Here is a 19,996-nt window from a genome sequence, read left to right on the forward strand (position 1 = left end):
GAATATTTCATAATGCATTTTATATCAAATACAATAAATACAATTTACAAAAAATAGTTGGAAGAAACCTAATTTTTAATTTTTTTATCTAATATAAAAATTCAATTATAAATTTTTAAATTGTAAAAATTTAATTAAAAATTTAATAAAACTATAACAACAAACAGAATAATCAAACCATACAAAAATTTTAAAGTTAAAAATATATATTGTAATTTATAAAAAATTAAGAGTAATTACAAGTTAAAAATTTGGTCCCCTAATATTTAACACTTCTATTTATTATGTGTGGAATCATTTTGCCCCGTCCATAATATAACAAAAAAAAAAAAAAAACTACTATAGTTACACACTTACACCTAAACTACTAACCCACATTCTCCAAAAGACCATCAGCCCTACAACACTATAATCACAACATTAGAAGTCTTAAAGGTCCCATTTTCAGGGAGTCCAACTATGCAAAATTAAACTACCCAAGAAATCAGCTGCCAAGCCACTAATAAGAGAAGCCTGCACCAGGGACCGCAGAAAATACTCTTCATGCAATCGCACCACAATTCACAAGAAAATTTGTACACTTTATAATTAGGGGTGTCCACGGATCGGATCGGATATGATATCCACACTTTTTAGTGTCCGCACATTTGCAGATCGGATCGAATCGGATATCGGATATATCCGCATAATTAAACCTTCTCTTTTTAATCATATTTCTATGTAAAAATATTTCGATAAAAATATTTCTTTCATACTTTTAAACTTATTTATTCCTAAAATATTTTTAATCAAACTTTCTCTAAATAACAAAAATAAAATAATACAATATATGAATAATAATTACTAACTAAAACATACAAACAAGTAAATATAATACCAAACATATTTATTTATTTATTTTTTAATTATTATAGTGCGGATCTGCGGATCCGCAGATCGGATATGCGAATATAGAGCAGATATCCGCAGGGTGCGGATCGGATCCGATCCGATCAATTTGTGGATCGGATCGTATTCACAATTTTCGGATCGGATGCGGATATTTACTGCGGATCTGCGGATACGATCTGACCCATGAACACTCCTATTTATAATACTCCTCATTTTAAGTAAATACATCAAAAAAAGTTGCATCCACAATGTCAACCGTCAACAAATTTATAGGGTTCAAATTTAAAGTACATTTAGATATACTGCTATCGGTGAAATTCTTTCTAAAGAATTAGTAAGAATAAGAGTGTAAGACTTTTAAAATAAAAAATAAAAATAAAAAGAATATTTTGGCGCCTTTATTTTGATATGAGAGACACGTCATCAATTTTTTGAGAGTCTTCTCCGATAAGCTTCTCGGCTCTGCAGTAACCCAGTCTATACACAATACACTATACACTATACACTCCCGAGTCTAACGTTTTTGTTCCTTCTTTCTATTTCCCACTTCTTCCGCGCCGTTTCACCCTCACCATCACCGAAAAGCCCACTTCCCCGATGAGGAAATCACTGAGGTTATCTTCCATTGGCCTCGCTGTCAACGACGTTCGGGAACCGCCGGTAATCTCAATTCCAGCTTCAATTTCAATTCCCTCTTCAATTACACCCTAAATTCATGTCCTTAGATGTTTTACCTTTTTTCAGGTTAGGAATTTCAGGACTCGATTTTCCCTAACATCTTTCGCCAAGCGTGTTCAACAACTCACGGAGGAGCAAGTATCAGCAATACTGAAGACTGGTTTCGGGAACTTGTTATCGGTCCCCAATCATTCACTTAGCAAAGTGCTGCTAACAGAATTAATGGAAACTTGGAACTGCGAGAAGCAAGCTTTTGTGCTCGATTCAGGTGAAATTCGTATGACATTGTTAGATGCTGCTCTGATATTGGGGCTTCGAGTGTTTGGAAAACCGGTAGTGTTGAGAGAGGGGGAGCCATTCTCCGAATTGGAAGAGTTGTATGGTGCAACAAAGGGGAAGAGGAAGGTGGAAATGAAGTCCCTTGAAGAGAGGCTTGATTCGATTGGGGGAGTTATGAGTGATGAGTTTGTGAGGACCTTCTTGCTTTACACAATTGGGACCTTTCTTTCCTCCAATGGGAAAGTGGATTCCCGGTACTTGTTGTTTCTTGAGGATTTGGATGAGGTTTGTGAGTTTGCTTGGGGTGCTGCTGTTGTTGAGGATTTGGCTCAGTGGCTTGACAAGAGGAAAGAAAACAATGTGCAGTATGTGGGTGGCTGCCTTATATTTCTCCAAGTATGTTCGATATATCATCAAAATTTTTCTGAGATTTATGAGTGCCTAAAGATTGTGTTTATGCTGATTTGTTCTTTGTAGCATTAAATTTGAATATTGATGTGATTAATTAATGTCAATGTATTCCAGCAATGAATTGCACTGAATTGAATCTTTTTATGATTGGGATCTCGTTTTGGTATTGCTAATTTGAATTAAAATAATCTCCGTATTTAGAATTAGCATTTTTCAGACATTTTGTGCTTTTTTTTTTTGGTCATGATGTGGCTCTTTTGAGCTTGTCTTTTCATACTTAAATTGAATTTAACAAAGGTTCTAGTATACATTGTATGAAGTGAAATATATGAATAAGGCGTCTATGCTGTAAATTTCATTGTTCATCAGAGATTGTTGTTTTAAGTTTTGTTTCTATTTTGGTGAACAGATATGGTCTTTTGAGCATTTTGATATAGCACGGCCACAGTTGCAAGGTCATGATTTGACCTTTCCTCGTGTATGTCGATGGGACAATAGCAAACCTATTCAAAGGCAAAAGCTTACTTTAAGGCTTAAGGACCTAAATGATGACCAGGTAAACTAAAAGCTTGCTTACAACTTTGATGGTTGTGGAGCTTATTCACTATGGTTTCTGTATTCTACTATAACATGGAAGATGGAGAAAGCATATTTCTGTCAAAGCTACTGCGACTTTTATCTTATGCTATACCATATTCGGTCGTTATTTGAAGATTTATTGATTGAAATGGCAAAAGTGTGTCCTTTGAGTTTACTGTATAGTGTAACTGGAATCTGCAGAAAATATATTTGGTGTTTGAACTTTGAATTATGACAATTGCCTTGAATTTGTTTGTCCGACTGAAGTCTCAAAAACTTTGGTGAAAACAGAAAAGGAATGTAAAATGCTTTTAATTCCTTTGTAGTTTATTATCTATGTATCTGCAGGTAATTTGGACACTTCAACCTACTTCTAGTGAATTGCAATTAGAGATTATCAAAGAAGCACTTGGGGTGCTGAGTGACAGCACAGAGCTTGAAAGTGCAGAAAACTCTTTGGCAAGCACGTCAAGCAATGTGAGTTATACTTTGTTGTTTTTATTGTGCATAAAGTTTGCAAATATGAGGTTGCTTCATTCCAATGTGTATGCCACAAAACACAGGTTGATCTTTCTATTTGTTAGAAGGCTTAAAAATGATTGGTTTTATTGAGACATTGCTGGCATTTGAGTGAAAGCATTTGGTGTTGGTAGTCAAGTCTTGTTCAAACTTTCTGATGACTGCATTTTGTTTGAAATTTGAATAGATCAATGTTCTAGAGCTTAGTTCTTATATTTAAATACTTTGTGGGATTATCATTTTTCGTTCTTATTATTGACTGCAAATTTGACAATGGTAGGTTCATGAAGTAGATTCAGAGTCACAGCTTAGTATCTCTAGCAAGGTACATAGAGAGGAGGATGAGTATTATCCTGAAAACCTGGAAGTGAAGGACAATCCCAAAAAGTCAAGCACAAGTAACAGAGAATACACAGAGCAGAAGATCAATCTTGAAAAACTTATAGTGCTAGACACCCCTCCAAACTTGGGAACTTGTAACACAGATTATCAAGAGCAGGAGATCAATCTTGAAAACCAGGTAGTGGAGGATACCCCACCAAAGTTGAACACTTACAATGGAAGATATGAAGAAATGGAAAATCTGATAGTACTGGACACACCTCCAAATTTGAGCTGTTCTGGTAAAGTTCATGGACAGAAAGAGATGAATCCTGAAAACCTCATAGTTGATGACACACCAAAGTCGAACACTTACAATGGAAAATATGAAGAAATGGAAAATCTGATAGTAGAGGACACACCTCCAAATTTGAGCTGTTCTGGTAAAGTTCATGGACAGAAAGAGATGAATCCTGAAAACCTCATAGTTGATGACACCCCTACAAGTACAGGCATTGTTGATGAAGTAACCAGAGAACAGAAGTTGAGCCTTTCTGAGGTGAGTTTTAATTCTTCTTTTTGTTTTCAGATTCCGTCAAAAATTTGTTGTCCCATACATTTTTATAAAATTTTTCTTATACGTATGTATCCACACTCAGATATCATATAATTATTTGAATACCAGGATGAATTAAGAAAGAGAAATGTCATGCTAGAAGAGAAAAATGTTGAATTGAAGATGAAAGTAGGCCAAGTAATGGAGAAAAATAAACAATTTGAAGAAGAGATCGCTGAGTTGAAGAAAGAGCTGGATAGATTGAGAGAAGAGAACAGAGGGTTAAGGCTCTATAGTACCTTTGCTGATGAAGTCGAAAGGCATCTTTTGGATTATGAAACAAATTGAATCTGAGCTATCGTGACCACTACAACTAAATCTTGTTCCATTAAGGTTTGAAGGTATATAACAGTAATTTTGCATAGCGTAGAATATTGAGAAGCTCGGTGTATATATTATTAGTTAGCAATGTAAATAAACGGTATCTAATTTACATGTAGTGTTAGTAGGTTTCTTTTTAGATGCAACCATGAATTGTAACTAGGACTATTTATGTTCTTGTTTTTTGTATACTACGTAGCAGATTGCTCATGTACTTTTCAAAATAGCCATTGAAATTCAAATCATATATTATTTTCCCCTATTCTTTAAGAATGACCCGACAATGTATTTTAGTTAAATTATATTATTTAAAATGTATATTGCTGCTGACCATTATTTATTCATATTCAAAATTAGTAATTTTTCATATAACTGGGTGCCTTGTGTTTTAGGAAAAGAAAAAAAATGAAATGTACTATACTACTACCAAGATGAAAAGAAACATATCGTTATCAACTTATCATACAAACCACAGCTGCTTAATACACATTTCTTGTTTCATAGTACCTTCCTAGTAAGTAATAGAACTACGCATTATTGCGCTACAACAAGAAGACGATGATATAAGCTAGCAGACACACATACAAGAACATTAGTTGTAGAAAGCTTTGAAGGAAGCAACTTTTCTAGTCATTAAATTGATAATAAGTCATGTGACATTATTTGGACACATTACTACTAAGTAATAACATCCCTCTTCAGCTACTGCTCCACTTATCTTCAAACTTACTGCACTCTGCGAAACCAAAAGAGAGAAATATATTATAATACAAAAATAGCCAAATAGGTGTTAACAGAGAGTACCTAATTAATTAGGAACAGACAGTTCACGGCATAAATAATAATAATAATAAACTATTGTTTTCAATATATTGTGTTTTTTATAAGCTTGCTCCAAACAATCAACAAAGTGAAAAACAAACTTAAGTAGTACGAAGAGACAAACAAAGAATAAAGCAGGTGTGGATCTATCACCATCTGCTGCTATACCACCTAATGGGAATTCCAGTATATATAAGCTTTCTAAATTTAGGAACTTGTTTGAGATATATGCATTTGTACATATATAGAGCATAAAAGCAAATAATGGGAACACAATATCTACACCTAATGGTGATGTAAGGCAAGCATAAAGAATATATTATGTATTAAAAATGTCATGTCCACACCAAAAAATCAGCTACCATAATGTATTTGTATTTGTGTATAAAAACATATATTGTTTAACTTATTTTTAATATGTATTTTATACGAGTGACTGATTTTTTTTTTTCTTGGATTTTCTACATATGTCACATAGCACTTTTCTTAGGGGAAAAAAAGTTTATAGACATATGTATGTGAACCTGCTGCAATCAATATTGGGACTGATCTGGTAAGAAATGTTGACACCACATTTCTTTGGAACGGCAGCAGCATTGACAATGTTAAAGTTAGTGTAAGGGACTCCAACAATGGAGCTTTTAATGCAGTTGCATACGGCTTGCCGGTCCGGGGTGGTCCGAGCGGTGTTAAAGACGGTCCTAACCCCATTGCAGCACCCTTGAGGCACCGTGTTCCCCCCATACAATATGTATGACAAGCATGGCATGAGCTCGTTTGTGAGTTGGCCGCATGACACGGCTGCTTCCGCCTTTGGAACGGTGGTTGTTACACTCAGTGCCGCGGCGCAGACGACCGCACAGCATACCAATCTCACCACAAGATTGTTGCTAGCCATGGTTGATATTCTCTCTAGTGAAATATCTAATGATGTGTACTATAGTTTTGTGTATGGGTTGGCATTCCATTGCATTGTGATCATATTTATAACGGGAGAAAGGGTACTATATGGACCAACTGGTATGTAAGACCTACAGTTGCTTGAAAGCTACAAGTGACTTTCAAGTATTTTTTTTCTTTCATCATCATTAAATTTCAAGTATTTTTAAGACATAATTTTACACATGGTAAAATAAGACTTTTTTATTTAAATAAAAAATTTATTATTTATCATTTTGATTAAAAATGAGAAGAATAATTATCATTTTGTGTAATATTGTATCGTAGTTTCGCATTCTACGTTAGAAATTGGAGAGAAAATGGAGGCCGGTTTTCTTAGAAATGAAAACATATTGTGTAAATACTGTGTAATATACTGTAATGGTAACTTTGTGTATTTTTCTCTAATATATATATCGTGTCTTTATGTGCGACAATAATTTAAAATTAAGATATCTGTATTTTCCCTAATTTGTTTTGTTATGTATTGGTACTTTGTAGACGATAAGTACTTATATATATAAAAAATGATTTGAAGTATCATATTTTCTTGAATAGTTAAACTTATTTAAGTTGTGCTCATTGTTGCCAATGAGTTATAGTTCAAATGGCATAGTCTTCTCATACTCAATTGAAAAGTTGCAGGTTCGAGTCTCCTATCTTTGGTAAAAAAAAAAAAAAAGTTATGCTCACTGTTGGAAGGTAACATTTTGGGATACAGATTGAAAGAGAAGAAATCAGATGAATTCTTTCTCTTGTTTTTCATTTCTTTTTTTCATTTTTTTTATAACAATCAATGTCTCTCTGTATTCTATGTAGATTTAACATTATGTATGTGTGGCCAATGAGTAATAGCTCAAATGCCATAAACTCCCCATACTCAATTAAGAGGTTGCGGGTTCGAGTCTCCTATCTTTCCAAATTTTGCCAATGAGTAATAGCTCAAATGACATAGTCTCCTCATACTCAATTAAGAGGTTGCAGGTTTGAGTCTTCTATCTTTGATAAAAAAAAAAAAACAAAACATTATGTATGTGTGTATGTAAGTGTTTCTCAAGAAAATAATATCCTTCAATGTGTATAATGGTTCTCTCCTCAGTATATCTATGAATTGAACAGTATGCTGGTAAATTGGTCAAATCTTTTTGAGGACCGCATATATACACTGATAAAAAAATATTATAATTTTTTAGATATATTAGGTATATATATTTAGGATTTGAATTTTGAGGAGAAAGTAATTATTTTGATGTATTTTTATTAGAAATTTGATTTGGGTGGAATAAATATTATTCACTTGGTTTTTTCATTATATTTTTTAAAAAGTGAATGCTACCATACCCTCTTTAAAGTAACATCTAAGTTACGTTTTTTGATGTGTTACATACTAATTTGATATTTATTTTAATACATTTGCTATATATTTATTAAAATATTAATTTAAAAATTTTCTTATATTAACTAAATTCTAAACTAAAATATTGATGTAACAAATTAAAAACAGAAACACAAATTAGTAATACCATGAAAATTTTTAATTTGAAAAGTTTATCATGTCAAGTAGATCTTTAAATTTGAAATTTTATTCTATACAATTTGGTTTCGAATTATATAAAAAAAAAGAGAAAATTGAAACACTTTATATCTTGTTTTTTAAAAATTAATGTAGCTAGTTTGTAATTATTTTTTATGAAAGTCTGAATTTTTATTTAATTTTTGTTAGAAATCAAAGATTTTGTGTGAAAAATAAAGAGTAATATATAACATTATTTTTCAAATATTTTTTTGAATTTCCAACAAGTTTTAATGATCCGAAATCAATTTCTTATTTTTTATTTTATTAGATAAATTAGTCATCCAACAAATTTTACTAAAAATTTAAAATAAATAAACACCCATTAGAATATGACATATCAGAAAAGATAACTTAGCTTACATGTTATTATAGAGAGAGTAAGGTAACATTTACCTTTTTTAAATTAGGGGTGCACAAGACCCGCTCCGGCCCGAAGACCCGGACCGGACCCGATGACTTCGGGACTAATTTGGCCCGGCTTCGTTATGGTTCGGTTAGACCCGAAGTTTCAATAGATGGCCCCGGTTATTTATTAAATCGGGTTCGGGCCAAGCCTCGGGTCACCCGACCCCGGCCCGTTGGACCCGTGTAGTTGTTTGCTACTTATTATTTTATTGTTATCGGTTGGTATGACACTATAAATTATTATTATTATTATTATTATGTTAATCTTGTGTTGGTTGTTAACTTTGTTTTAATTGTCTTTTGAACTTTGAATGTTTAATGTGTAATTGATATAATTATTATTATGAAACTTTAAATTATTATTATTAGATTCTAAATTATTATTATCCGAATGTTGCATTGTTATGGAATAATTATTTTTCAAAATTTAGAGGTTCAAAAGATGTAGAATCTAATTTTTGGTGATGTCGTGATAAAGTTGATCAAGACCCGGGATTCACCCGGTCTAGACCCGGCTTAAGTGTGGCCCAAAAATAACACGATTTCATCGGGTCTAGGGTCGGGTAAGAGTCTCATAAATAGACCCGGTCATTATTTAGGGTCGGGTTCGGGTCACGGCGAACCCGGCTTCACCCGGCCCCATGGGCACCCCTATTTTAAATTATGTAGTTGTTTTTCTTTTTTCTTTTTTCCACCTAATAAAATAAGATTTTGTTGTTGTTCTTGTTGGCGTCTCTTTTTTTTTTAAAGATATGTGTAATAAATCAAATTACCACTTGTAACTATGTTTTTATTTAGAGAAAGTTTTAGAAACCAATTTGGCACAATTAACATTGTAGCTAACACTAACATAAAAGAAAAAAACTGAAACTCTTTAAAATAAGTATATTCAAAATTCAAGTAAAAGAAAGGGCAATTTACGTTATTAAATTGTTTCATCCTTAATATTACGTAAATACATTGATTCACAATTCTATATAAATCGCTACTGACAGTAGCGGTTTACAGGTGTGTATAAACCGCTACAACCAGTCGTGGTTTATATGTATGCGTGTGTGAGGATAAACCGCTGTAGGCTATAGCGGTTTACGTGTAGTGTGCTGCCTATATAGTCAAATTATACAAAATTAAATAAAAATTAACTAAGTTCCATACAAAACTAAGTTCCATACAAAAGAACATGTATTAATAGAAATAATTAAAAATTTTATATGAATAATGAGTACTAAAAATTCCGTTACAAAAATATAACAACATGCATTAGAGAATATAAAAAAAAATTCTAAAAAAACATATTACTATGAACAAACAAAATAAATAAAAAATTGATTAAAAAAATCAAAACTTATAAAAACTGATAATTATTCTTGATTTTTTTATTACAAATAAAATCGAATGACAAAATTAGCAAAAAAATAATATTTTTTTAAATTATTTTTCAATTTAATAATTGAACAGAACGTAAAAACTACACTTAGTTATTTCCAGTGAACAAGAGTTAAAACATAGAAGTCATGTTTGTCTTTAAAGAAAAAAAAAAAACAGACAAACAAAAAATTATGATATTTAACAAGAAAAGTCTAATTAAAAAGATATTGCAGCGAGTACATAAAATTGACCATAATACATAAGCCTATATTAAAATCCACGATTATAAAAATAAGTTAAAATATAAATATAAAATATATATTAAAAATAAATTAAATAATATATATTTATATATATATATAAATATATAATAATTAATTTTAGTAATTTATTTTAGTATATAGATAATATTTTTAATCAAACATATACAAAATAAAAAGATACGTGAGTACATAAAAATAGGGAGATGTACAGGTGTATTATACACATAATATATTAAAACAGTATTTTTTGTTCTTATTTTTGGTGTAATTTATTCTCTAACTGAACTATATATATGACCTCCATTCACTTTGGATTTTATCATCTAATTGTCCATTTTTTATTTGAAATAGACACACTACATGTAAACCGCTATAGCCTATAGCGGTTTACACTCACACACGCACACACGTAAACCGCTGCTGCCAGCAGCGGTTTATCCTCACACACGCACACACGTAAACCGCGGCTGGTTGTAACGGTTTATGCACACTTGTAAACCGCTACTGCCAGTAGCGATTTATATAGAATTGTGAATCAATGTATCTGCGTATTGGATTTGGAAACAATACATTTGCGTAATATTGAGGATGAAACAATTTAATAACGTAAATTGCCGTAAAAGAAACATTCGAAATCCAAACTCAACAAAAAACTCATATTTAGTAGATTTTATATTAGACTTGTTTGACAACCTGCTATAATATTAACTGAAATTGGTTGCTATATATAGTATTGATTCCCTAGCTTTACTCTTTTATTTATTATTTTACACTTTTGCATTTGGAATCTATCTGTTCCTAATAATTATCTTGCATCCAATTTGGAGTGTGGTTGAGCAAAAAAAACCTTATCCTCCTTTAACCAAGTGCTGCATATTCAAATGTTACTTTTAGGCATATAAAGATTTTAAAACTAGTAACTAATTGTTTCAACTTTCAACATAGAAAATTTGAGGCATAGAAAATTTTTAAAACTTCTGACTACATGTACTGGATACTGACGAGGTTGTTGAGGTGAATTCAGTGCCATAATGGGTTGTGGTTGGGCATGTTAAATGCCCACTTATGTAATGGCTAAAATCTTGCAGGAACTACCCTCTAATTCTGTGCAGTAGGAAAATAGAGTGACAATTCATTCAAGTAACATTAATGTTTTACTGAACAAGAACCACATTTATATGAGTGAGTCATTTTACCCGGATAACCAACATTTACGTACATGACCCTTTCTTCGAGATTTTTTAAGGGCTAGAATTGTAGCAAAAGAATTTAGATCTTCTAAAGTGTAAAAATAGATAAAGTAATAAAGTAAATAATTAATTATTATTAATTTTATAATTTTCATAAAATGTGTATCTTATACTCTCACTAGTCTTAATTTAAAAATGATTAACTTTTCACTTACTATTTTATCAACTTCCTCACTTAAAAAAATCTTCATCCGTAGCAAAAGAATGGTTGGATATGTCTTAACAATGAGAAATTATCACCATAGCTAAAGTATCTCAAAAGAAAGAAAGTTTCCAAACGTGGTCAGGCTATATCCAAGTTCTAAGTTGTTTCTTCATTATAGATGAGTATCCTTTTTTAAACGAGTTTGATGAAATTGGAGATATCTAACAGCTTGAGTACGTAACAGGTTAATAAGTATCCCTACAGTTTAAGTATGTAACAGCTTCATATTTTGGCTTTGACTTTCTGTCTCTTCTGAAGTTACATCTTTCTTTTTACTTATACCAATATTTTGTAGCTTTTTTATAAAGCAGGCTATGTCATCCTTCACTTCCCAGTCATTATTGATGCTGAAATCTTTAGTCTTTGACTCGTCATTGAGTGTTAACCCCCTTTTTCCAATTTGATATTCAATGGTCAAAACTCAAAAACTTAAGGTGCGTTTTTATTTTCTGTTTTTATTTTCAGTATTTTTTATTTTTTAGATTTTGTGAAGAAAAAAATAAAAACAATAAAAATAATAAAATCTTATTTTTTATTTTCACCTCATGTTTTTACTTTTTTCTTTATAAAATCTAGAAAACAAAAAATACTAAAAATAAAAACAGAAAATAAAAAGCAAACAAAACGCACCCTTAGTTTTCTTGGTAATCTCGTCTAGAATTATCTCAAACTCATGTTCACGAATCTTTAATGAACCAAAAGGTTCATCAATAATTGGAATTTTCATATTCTTTGCTTGCTTTATGGTGGTTGTCATAGGGAGTGGGTGAGAGTTAGGTCACACTAACCACCAAATTGTAATTTATAAACCAAATTGAACCATTCCATAGTTGAAGTAGTTGTAGGGTGCAACTTGGATAGTCTCTCACATTATTCACATATATTGTAGTTGATTAGGTTTGGAGGGGGTTTTGGTTTTGTGCAAGAAAGTAAGAGACAATTTTAAACAAGATTGAGAAACAATGAAAGTCAAAACAAAAGAAATTCAAGATCTAGAACTACTAACACAAGGGATCCTAAGGGTTGGATAGCCTATCCTTAACTTTGCAGTTCATTAAACACATGACAAGCATAAATCAACTCTCTCAAATTATAAACTCTTGATTTTTAGTCAAGTCTAGAATTAGTAATTGCCAACCTAAAATCAAAATCTTAATCTCTAGGAACTGACAACTAATCCAACATATAAGATAATTGTATTAATAATTCTCAATCAAGAATTACCACCCTTCACCATTCATCAAGAATTTTCTATAATCATGAATAATAACACATGATAAATCTATTCTAATCACATATTCATATCAGTCAAACATAAACATTTAAATATAAAATATTGAAGGAAGTAGAAAAATACAACCATGCATTAAAATGAAATGGGTTTCAAGGCATCTTCATGAACTCCTTGGAAACATTGAGATAGCACAATATGTTTAGCCTTACATATCCATCAAGGTACAAAACTCCATAAAATACAGATTCTAAATAAAGAGCTTTGAAATGTGGAAATCAAAACTAGAAAATTAGAATAATAGCTATGAAAAACAAGAAATCCAAGTGTTGTGAGTGGGTAATATAAGGAAACTAAAGAATGACAAAAAAAAAAGGAAACTAAAGATGAAATAAGGAAAAGACTAAACCCTAAGAGAGAAAACCTAGAGTGAAATGAGAGATTTTCTCTCTAAAACTCAAAGCTAAAACCTAAAATATGAACTATGTAAGTGTGCCTATCGTCCCCTCGTTTCCCAACTTTTACTGCTTGTTTCCGACCAAGGAGGCCAAAAGAGGGACCATAACCCGAGCTCAAGTGCTTCATTAAATCTCCATGTGCAGCTTGTTTTGTACGGGAGAAGGTTTGTCACATGGACAACCTTTTGCATATGCAAGCTGCATTCTATTTTGCACCATTTTTCTTGGTTTTGTACCTATGTGTCTCAACTTTCAGATGACAGTGGAACCACTTGAATAAGAACTCTGTAGTTCGAGTTACGATTCAATTAGTGCGAAAAGGTCAGGATTTGATAATATCAGAAACATTCTTAGCACCAATTTTGCCATAACATTTCTCAGAGAATCCTTGAGAGGTGGACAATATGCACAACATGAAAATTATATAGCTTGAGTTTTCCTTTCCAATGAGTAAGATTTTTTTTTGAGTATATACCCATTTTGGTCCTCAAAGAATTTTAAACTGGACACTTTAGTCCCCAACTAAAATTAATTAGTCGATTGGTCCCTAACAATTAACTCCGTCAGTCATTTAGGTCCTTTATTCCGTTAATTCTAACGGAGGACAAAATAGTCCCTAACAACTCTAACAGGGGACAAAATGGTCCCTGATCTCCTCGGTTCGGAAACGACACTGTTCTCTCCCAATTTCCATCATATCTCGCATAACACTAACAGTCTAACACTGTAACATCAAACTATATAATGCACACTCTATAAATTTAATGTTCACAAGAAAAAAAAATCCTCCACGGGTTGAGTTGCTGATGTGATTTGTAATTTTAGAAAGATTGAATAGTAGAGATAGATTATGTAAGTTTAAGATTGTACCAGAAGCGGAATCCTTTTGTGTCTTATATAAGGATAGATTGGAGACGGTACATCACTTGCTTTTTCATGTGATCGTATATGGAAGTTGTGGGGATCAATCTTGGTGGATTGGAGTGTGATTTGGGTTTGGCCAGGAACCACCAAAGAATACTTTGAGGTGTGAATGGATAGAAAGATAAAAAAAGATATGAAGAAAATGTGGATGGTGTTATTTTTTTCTGTAATATGGTGCACATGGAGATATAGAAATAACATTGTCTTTAATAATGGAGTGTTGGTATTAGAGAAGTTAAAGGAGGAAGTTGTAGAATGCACAAATCGATGGTGTCAAGATCGACAATATAGGAGTAATTGATGTACTTATGAGTGTAAATATCAAGTCTAAGAAAAATAAGAAGACATATGAAGTTGATTTTTGATGCATGATTTACTGATCTATGAAAAAGGCCAATAATTCTGCAGAGTAAAAATTGAAAGGAGAATGATCATGATTTGATGTTGTATAAGATCGGGTTCATCTTGAAGTGTCTTTGGAGGAGCTAAAATCATTATATTCTTTTGCTCACTGTTTGCTTTTTATGCTAGTTTTTATGTTTTCTTTGTAGTTATTGCTCTGTTTTTGTTGCTATTTTTTTGAAACTACGCCCACTTTGTTTGGAATTGGGTGGAGATGTAATTATCTAAAAAAAAGAAAAAAAATCCTCAACTTGTTCTCAACCAATTTATACCTAGGAAACTAATGCCTATGTCTCTCAACTAGATGTCGTCTTCGATGGATCCCATGAATCCAGACAGCAAGTCATTTGTTAAGACTCCGAAAGAGAAGGAATGAAGCACTCGGTGTCTATTTCAAATGAGAATTTGCATATGATGTCGAAGGAGAATCTTCTCATGATATCCTAATGTCCAACAATCTATGTTGCTTGCCGGAGAGTGGAGAAAGGTGTGCCCTTGGAATAGTTGTGGAACTTGGTCTTGAAGATGTTGTGGACGTTGTCGGTGTTGGAGGTGATGTTATCAAAGACATGGAAGTGGATGCTTTTGGTGGATGAAGTACAGAGGAGGTGGATGTACTAGTCACAAAGATTTAGGAAGTTTGTGATCCATGACATATTGAGGTAGGTGCGACATGTGTGACAATTACACCATGGCTTAATCTTTGAGCTAAAGAGGAGGAAGAAAAAGATGGAAAAGAAGACTGTGAAGGTGAAGAATGAGAGTATGAATGTTAGGATTATGCGAGATATGATGAAAATTGGGAAAGAACAGTGTCGTTTTCGAATAAAGGGGTCAGTGATTATTTTGTCCCTTGTTAGAGTTGTCAGGGATCATTTTGTCCCATGTTAGAGTTTTTAGGGACCATTTTGCCTTCCGTTAGAGTTGACGGAGCTAAGGACCTAAATGACTGACGGAGTTAATTGTTAGGGACCAATTGACTAATTAATTTTAGTTGGGGACTAAAGTGTCCAATTTAAAATTCTTTGAGGACCAAAATGGGTATATACTCTTTTTTTTTAATACGACCACTGTAGTTCATTGTTATGTGTCTTGCCTTAACTGCGTGCCTTTATTTCAAACAACTTAAATGTACTTTCTCTAGCTTTTATAGTTGCTCATAACTTTTAATTTACAACAGGACATTAATTGACCTCCGTTTAATTCAAATCACCATAGCTTGCAATTAAAAAATAGTACAAACGGTTGGTAAAGGGATGAGAGGAAAAATAATTGGTGATCATGTTTGACAAAGTGTTTAATTTACTATTTAAAGTAATGCTTAAAGCACACTCTTCTACTATTTAACAATGCTTTTTAATTTAAAAAATAAAAACAAAAAATATTACCAAAATAAAAATGTGTGACGTTAACCTTAGAAACACTTTTTAAGTGTTGCTAAAATTGTATAATCATCACTACAGCTATCGTAGCTGTAGGCATTATAGACTCCACCATTCTAAATGTAGCTTTAGACAAATCTCTCTGTGAATGTCAGGAATACTTATTGAAATATTAAATATGATTGAAGAGCTTGGTTTTCATCCATCGACATTAATCAAATTCATTTATTTTGGAATGCCTATCATCCGAAAAAAATACATAACTTTTTTAGTAAAGAGTTTCAAATGTAAATACCCTTCACCAATGCAGCAATACCTAATTCACTATTTATGTGAAAAAAATTATATATAAAAAAAAAACTCCATATTTCACAATTATAATCAATTTAATCCTACTTTTTTTTTTGTTTCTTTTTCGAACTGCTTAAGTAATATTTCACAAATAACTTCAAGATTTTTATTTCTATTTTATTTCAGTATTCATGTTAACATAAGGAGATGAAAACTATCTCCCTTTTCATTATTCAAAGATGGCAAACAAAAGAAATTAAAAATGATCTAAAGATAAAAGCACTGACCGACCTCAATAAAACCTTGAACATGATGGTGTCGAGACTCCCAAATGAGGCTTCCAGGTAGAGGTAATCTTACTCCAAAAAGGTAGTCCAAGAAGACCCTACAATGCAATGGTTATTTTGAATTGTTAGCCATAAGCATAGCAGCTTCATGCTCTTGGTGACGCCTTTCCCTCTGCAAACACAAAGTATTTAGTTAAAAAAAAAAATTCTCAATCAACAAAACTATTGCAGCAAAAACTAATATCCCACATTGAATTGCTTGAGGTTTTGACAGTTACCAAAAAGCCAGTCCAAGAATGCTTATCAAACATAGGTTACATAACTTCGATACAACAACAAAACATTATCCCAATTATCTTAGAGCTGCTAAGGAGCAAAGGGATACAGACTAATCAATAGCACATCCTTTTGCCGAGGTACCAGCTCTTGAAACTGTGGTAGATTCAGCCTGGTATCCAGATTCTGGTACGTCAAGCCATGTCACTCCCGAGTTTGACAACATAATGCACTTCTTGCCCTATTATTGAGAGGAGCTTCACGGATGCAATGGACAATGACACATGATACGTGCATATCTCAAATTGATTACTCTAATATTATTTCTTCTATGCATCATTTGAGAGGGCATTCAGCTAGTCTATAACACATACTAAAATTTGATTGTCTCACTCTCTAGATAACTAAGTTTCATTTTTTCCCCCTGATCAAGTAGTAGATAAGCAAGTTTAGTCAACCAATAAATTTGAGATCTACTCAAAAAAACATAAGGAAAATAACAAAATGCTTTGACGAAATTAGCAAACTCCTGTGAAAGAACATAGATCAGAGAACCGGTTTTCAAGATTGAGAAAAACAAAGAAAATCCTTACCCTTCTTTCCCAATAGGGTAGAAAGCAAACAAAATCTTAAACTGGAGTAATGGTTGAACACAAAACTGCATTCAGTCCCGTGAACACCAAAAGTGCTGTCATAGGTTGAGTTTTGTGAGGCATAGTTCTTTCTTGTAGAGACCAATCCCTGCAATCATATGATGGTTAAAGTAAAGACCAGTTAATAGTTCAGACCAGGACATAAAATAAGTTAAAGATAACAAAAAGGTATCATAAGCATGAATCGAAAAGAAAACGACCTATTTATAGCAGCTGAGACTTCAGAGCCTGACTTAGGGGAAGTAAACAACTAGAGTACCAGTAGATAAATTCTAAATGGCTATGCCGTGCATAGTTTAGATTTTTCGAAAGAACCAAATCAAAACCAAATTAAACCATAATTCAAGACTTCTCAATGCAGCACTAGAATCACTTTCTCTCAAGGGAAAAAAAGATTCCTAAAGCTAGACTGCTAGAGTATGTCAATAATTTTCAAAATTATGCAAAGCATATCAAACTAATTGATGACAAGCAAACACAACAGAATAGGAGCCATAAGTTGAATTTTAGTTGCACTCTTTCTAGGAGGTATCTGGTTATCTCCACAAATATTAATATAAATATTGAAATACTTCAAGTTTAAACAAAATAACATCATATCCAATCAAAATAACTCCTTCTCCATCCAAGGCTAAATTTCATTCATGGTTGTCCAAATATATCTATGGACTTCATTAACAGCACCATGTAAACTACTCCTTCAAGAGCCCCTAAACCAATAGTGATCACAAGTCCAGTGCAAGATCATCATTCTGTTACAAACATGGCCACATATCCAAATTATAATTCCCTTTGAAAAGTGTCCTCGTATGTTGCCAACCCAGTGTCACACTAGTCTTAACATGTGCTTTTGTTGAAACCCGAAAAAGAGGACAACACTAATACCAAATAATGATAGTGACAATAATTTTGCAAAACTGAAGACCTAAATTCCTTTTCTTTATAGACTGTAACTTGCTTTTTGGCATAATAAACATTGGATTCAAACTATATAAGAACACAGCACAAGACAAGTGCAACTGAAGAGGTTAAATCTTAAATAGAGAGATAGCATAGGGCTGAAAAGGTATTAGATCCATCAATCCCCCAGAACAAATCAAATATAAAAAATCACTGTGTACGGGGTTTTCACTCTAAACAATTGCATTTCAGTTTAAAGGGATTTGATTCCTAGGTTTTGGATTTGCTTTGCATCACAGAATTAGGTACCATCCCATCCTTCTATTATATATAAACACACCCTATATTACCCCTCTCATTGTTCTCAATCACTTTGTTATAATCATTTTAATTGTGTTATTAAATTCATCTTTTTTTTACCAGCAAGAAGCTGAGTCACAACAAGCTAGGGAATTTCTCCAAGGTATTTGCACAAAAGTAGTAGAAGGAAACTTGCAAAAATAAACAGCTGAAATTGTTTATGAACATCAGTACTCACTGTCCTTCAGACTAGAGACATAGCCATAAGCATACACATAATTTTTATCTTGTTTGGTGGTGTAGCACAAAACATGACACTACACAATGCCAATTTTACCCCCATATTACTACCACCATCTCAACCCAAACCTCCACCACCAACGTCTATCACAAATTCACAATTGACAATTGAGAACTGTTATATGAGCAACAAAACAATTATGACAGACAATAACAGCAATAGTAAGATTACTTGGACATAGACAATCAGAAATACAAGAGCGGAAGAGACGCCGAATTACCTTTGAAGTGACGCAACGGCGACGGCAGCACCAATTCCAAGCTGACGAACGGTGTTGAGGAAAATGGATCTCTCATTTTTTTTTTTTTCAATTAAAAGAGTAAGGTGTAATCTTTATTTTTTAACGTTTTTTCTCATATATATTTTTTAGTTTTATTTATAAAATTAATAGTAAAAAATTACCTTTTATTCTCTCACATAAACAAAATGACAAGATCCAAACCTTGATTGAGGAGGGCTGAAGAGTTCGTTGCCGGTGGACTGACGAAGGATATATGCAGAGATGGTCTGGAGGGAGGATTAAATTAATCGTAATTGTTCCCAAAAGATTTAAAAAAAGTCAATCCTTCCATCTAATATTTGACTAACGATGTTACAATTTGCTTACCTGTTAGTGTGAGATTTCAGCAAAAGCTTCAATGGGTTATTTTTTGGGTCACTCCTTACAATACTTTATTTTCCAACCTTATTTCATTGTACTCTATTCCATCATTCTTTTGAAAACAAAATATCTCTCTAATCACATTCTCGTCTTTGGTTCTTACCTCCACAAAGACGAAGCATTGAACGGCCAGCGTAGATCGAGGACGACATTGTATTGGAGTTGAAAGTGACAGTTTTCCGATAACATTGGTCAAGCGAAGAGGGCACACCATCGACTTGCGTAAGAGGTAGGTCACCTTTTTTTCGTTATTTTCTGAGAATAATTGTGGTCTTATCTCTTCATTAATGTGTTTCTATGATTGTTGGAAATCTATTGTTACTATTTGTAATGTTAGGGTTTGAAAAATATGTTTAGGCTTAGGGCTTGCACGGTGACCCATGAATGACTCTGTTTTTCAATATTTGAGAACAATGTTTGTGCTCTATATAGCTATATGTGTGTGTTTTATTTTCATTTTTGTAGTTGATGAAGACTCTGCTTTGCT

General features: G+C 32.6%; 2 protein-coding genes and 1 long non-coding RNA gene across 4 annotated transcripts; 1 reads left to right on the forward strand and 2 right to left on the reverse strand.

Moving 5' to 3' along the window:
* Positions 1-1,308: 1,308 nt before the first annotated feature.
* On the forward strand, positions 1,309-4,877 carry LOC112755152 (uncharacterized). The gene is made up of 6 exons (XM_025803068.3): positions 1,309-1,551; positions 1,636-2,244; positions 2,669-2,815; positions 3,187-3,315; positions 3,638-4,237; positions 4,364-4,877. Exons 1-6 carry the CDS (start codon positions 1,489-1,491, stop codon positions 4,580-4,582), a joined length of 1,767 nt encoding a protein of 588 aa, XP_025658853.1. The 5' UTR covers positions 1,309-1,488; the 3' UTR covers positions 4,583-4,877.
* A 170-nt stretch (positions 4,878-5,047) lies between these two features.
* On the reverse strand, positions 5,048-6,394 carry LOC112755153 (non-specific lipid-transfer protein 1). The gene is made up of 2 exons (XM_025803069.2): positions 5,962-6,394; positions 5,048-5,351 (listed from the first exon to the last, which is right to left on the reverse strand). The coding sequence occupies exons 1-2, from the start codon at positions 6,333-6,335 to the stop codon at positions 5,342-5,344; spliced, it is 384 nt and encodes a 127-aa protein (XP_025658854.1). The 5' UTR covers positions 6,336-6,394; the 3' UTR covers positions 5,048-5,341.
* A 6,395-nt stretch (positions 6,395-12,789) lies between these two features.
* Positions 12,790-19,618, reverse strand: LOC112755154 (uncharacterized). 2 transcript variants are annotated; one of them, XR_011874576.1, is made up of 6 exons: positions 19,456-19,618; positions 19,069-19,355; positions 17,288-17,435; positions 16,668-17,118; positions 16,423-16,590; positions 12,790-13,417 (listed from the first exon to the last, which is right to left on the reverse strand). It is a non-coding gene; the product is annotated as an uncharacterized lncRNA (long non-coding RNA). The 2 variants fall into 2 exon arrangements; XR_003178929.3 differs by lacking the exon at positions 16,668-17,118.
* Between the last annotated feature and the right edge of the window lie 378 nt (positions 19,619-19,996).

The sequence above is a fragment of the Arachis hypogaea genome, chromosome 16, assembly GCF_003086295.3.
Source record: "Arachis hypogaea cultivar Tifrunner chromosome 16, arahy.Tifrunner.gnm2.J5K5, whole genome shotgun sequence".
Lineage (NCBI taxonomy): Eukaryota > Viridiplantae > Streptophyta > Magnoliopsida > Fabales > Fabaceae > Arachis > Arachis hypogaea.

Excerpts from the sequence above, each read along its gene's own strand:
- LOC112755153 (XM_025803069.2), bottom strand. The coding sequence starts at position 6,335 with ATGGCTAGCAACAATCTTGTGGTGAGATTGGTATGCTGTGCGGTCGTC.
- LOC112755152 (XM_025803068.3), top strand. The coding sequence starts at position 1,489 with ATGAGGAAATCACTGAGGTTATCTTCCATTGGCCTCGCTGTCAACGAC. Across the intron at positions 1,552-1,635 it reads ACGACGTTCGGGAACCGCCG|GTTAGGAATTTCAGGACTCG; the intron begins GTAATCTCAATT and ends ACCTTTTTTCAG. Across the intron at positions 2,245-2,668 it reads GCTGCCTTATATTTCTCCAA|ATATGGTCTTTTGAGCATTT; the intron begins GTATGTTCGATA and ends TTTGGTGAACAG.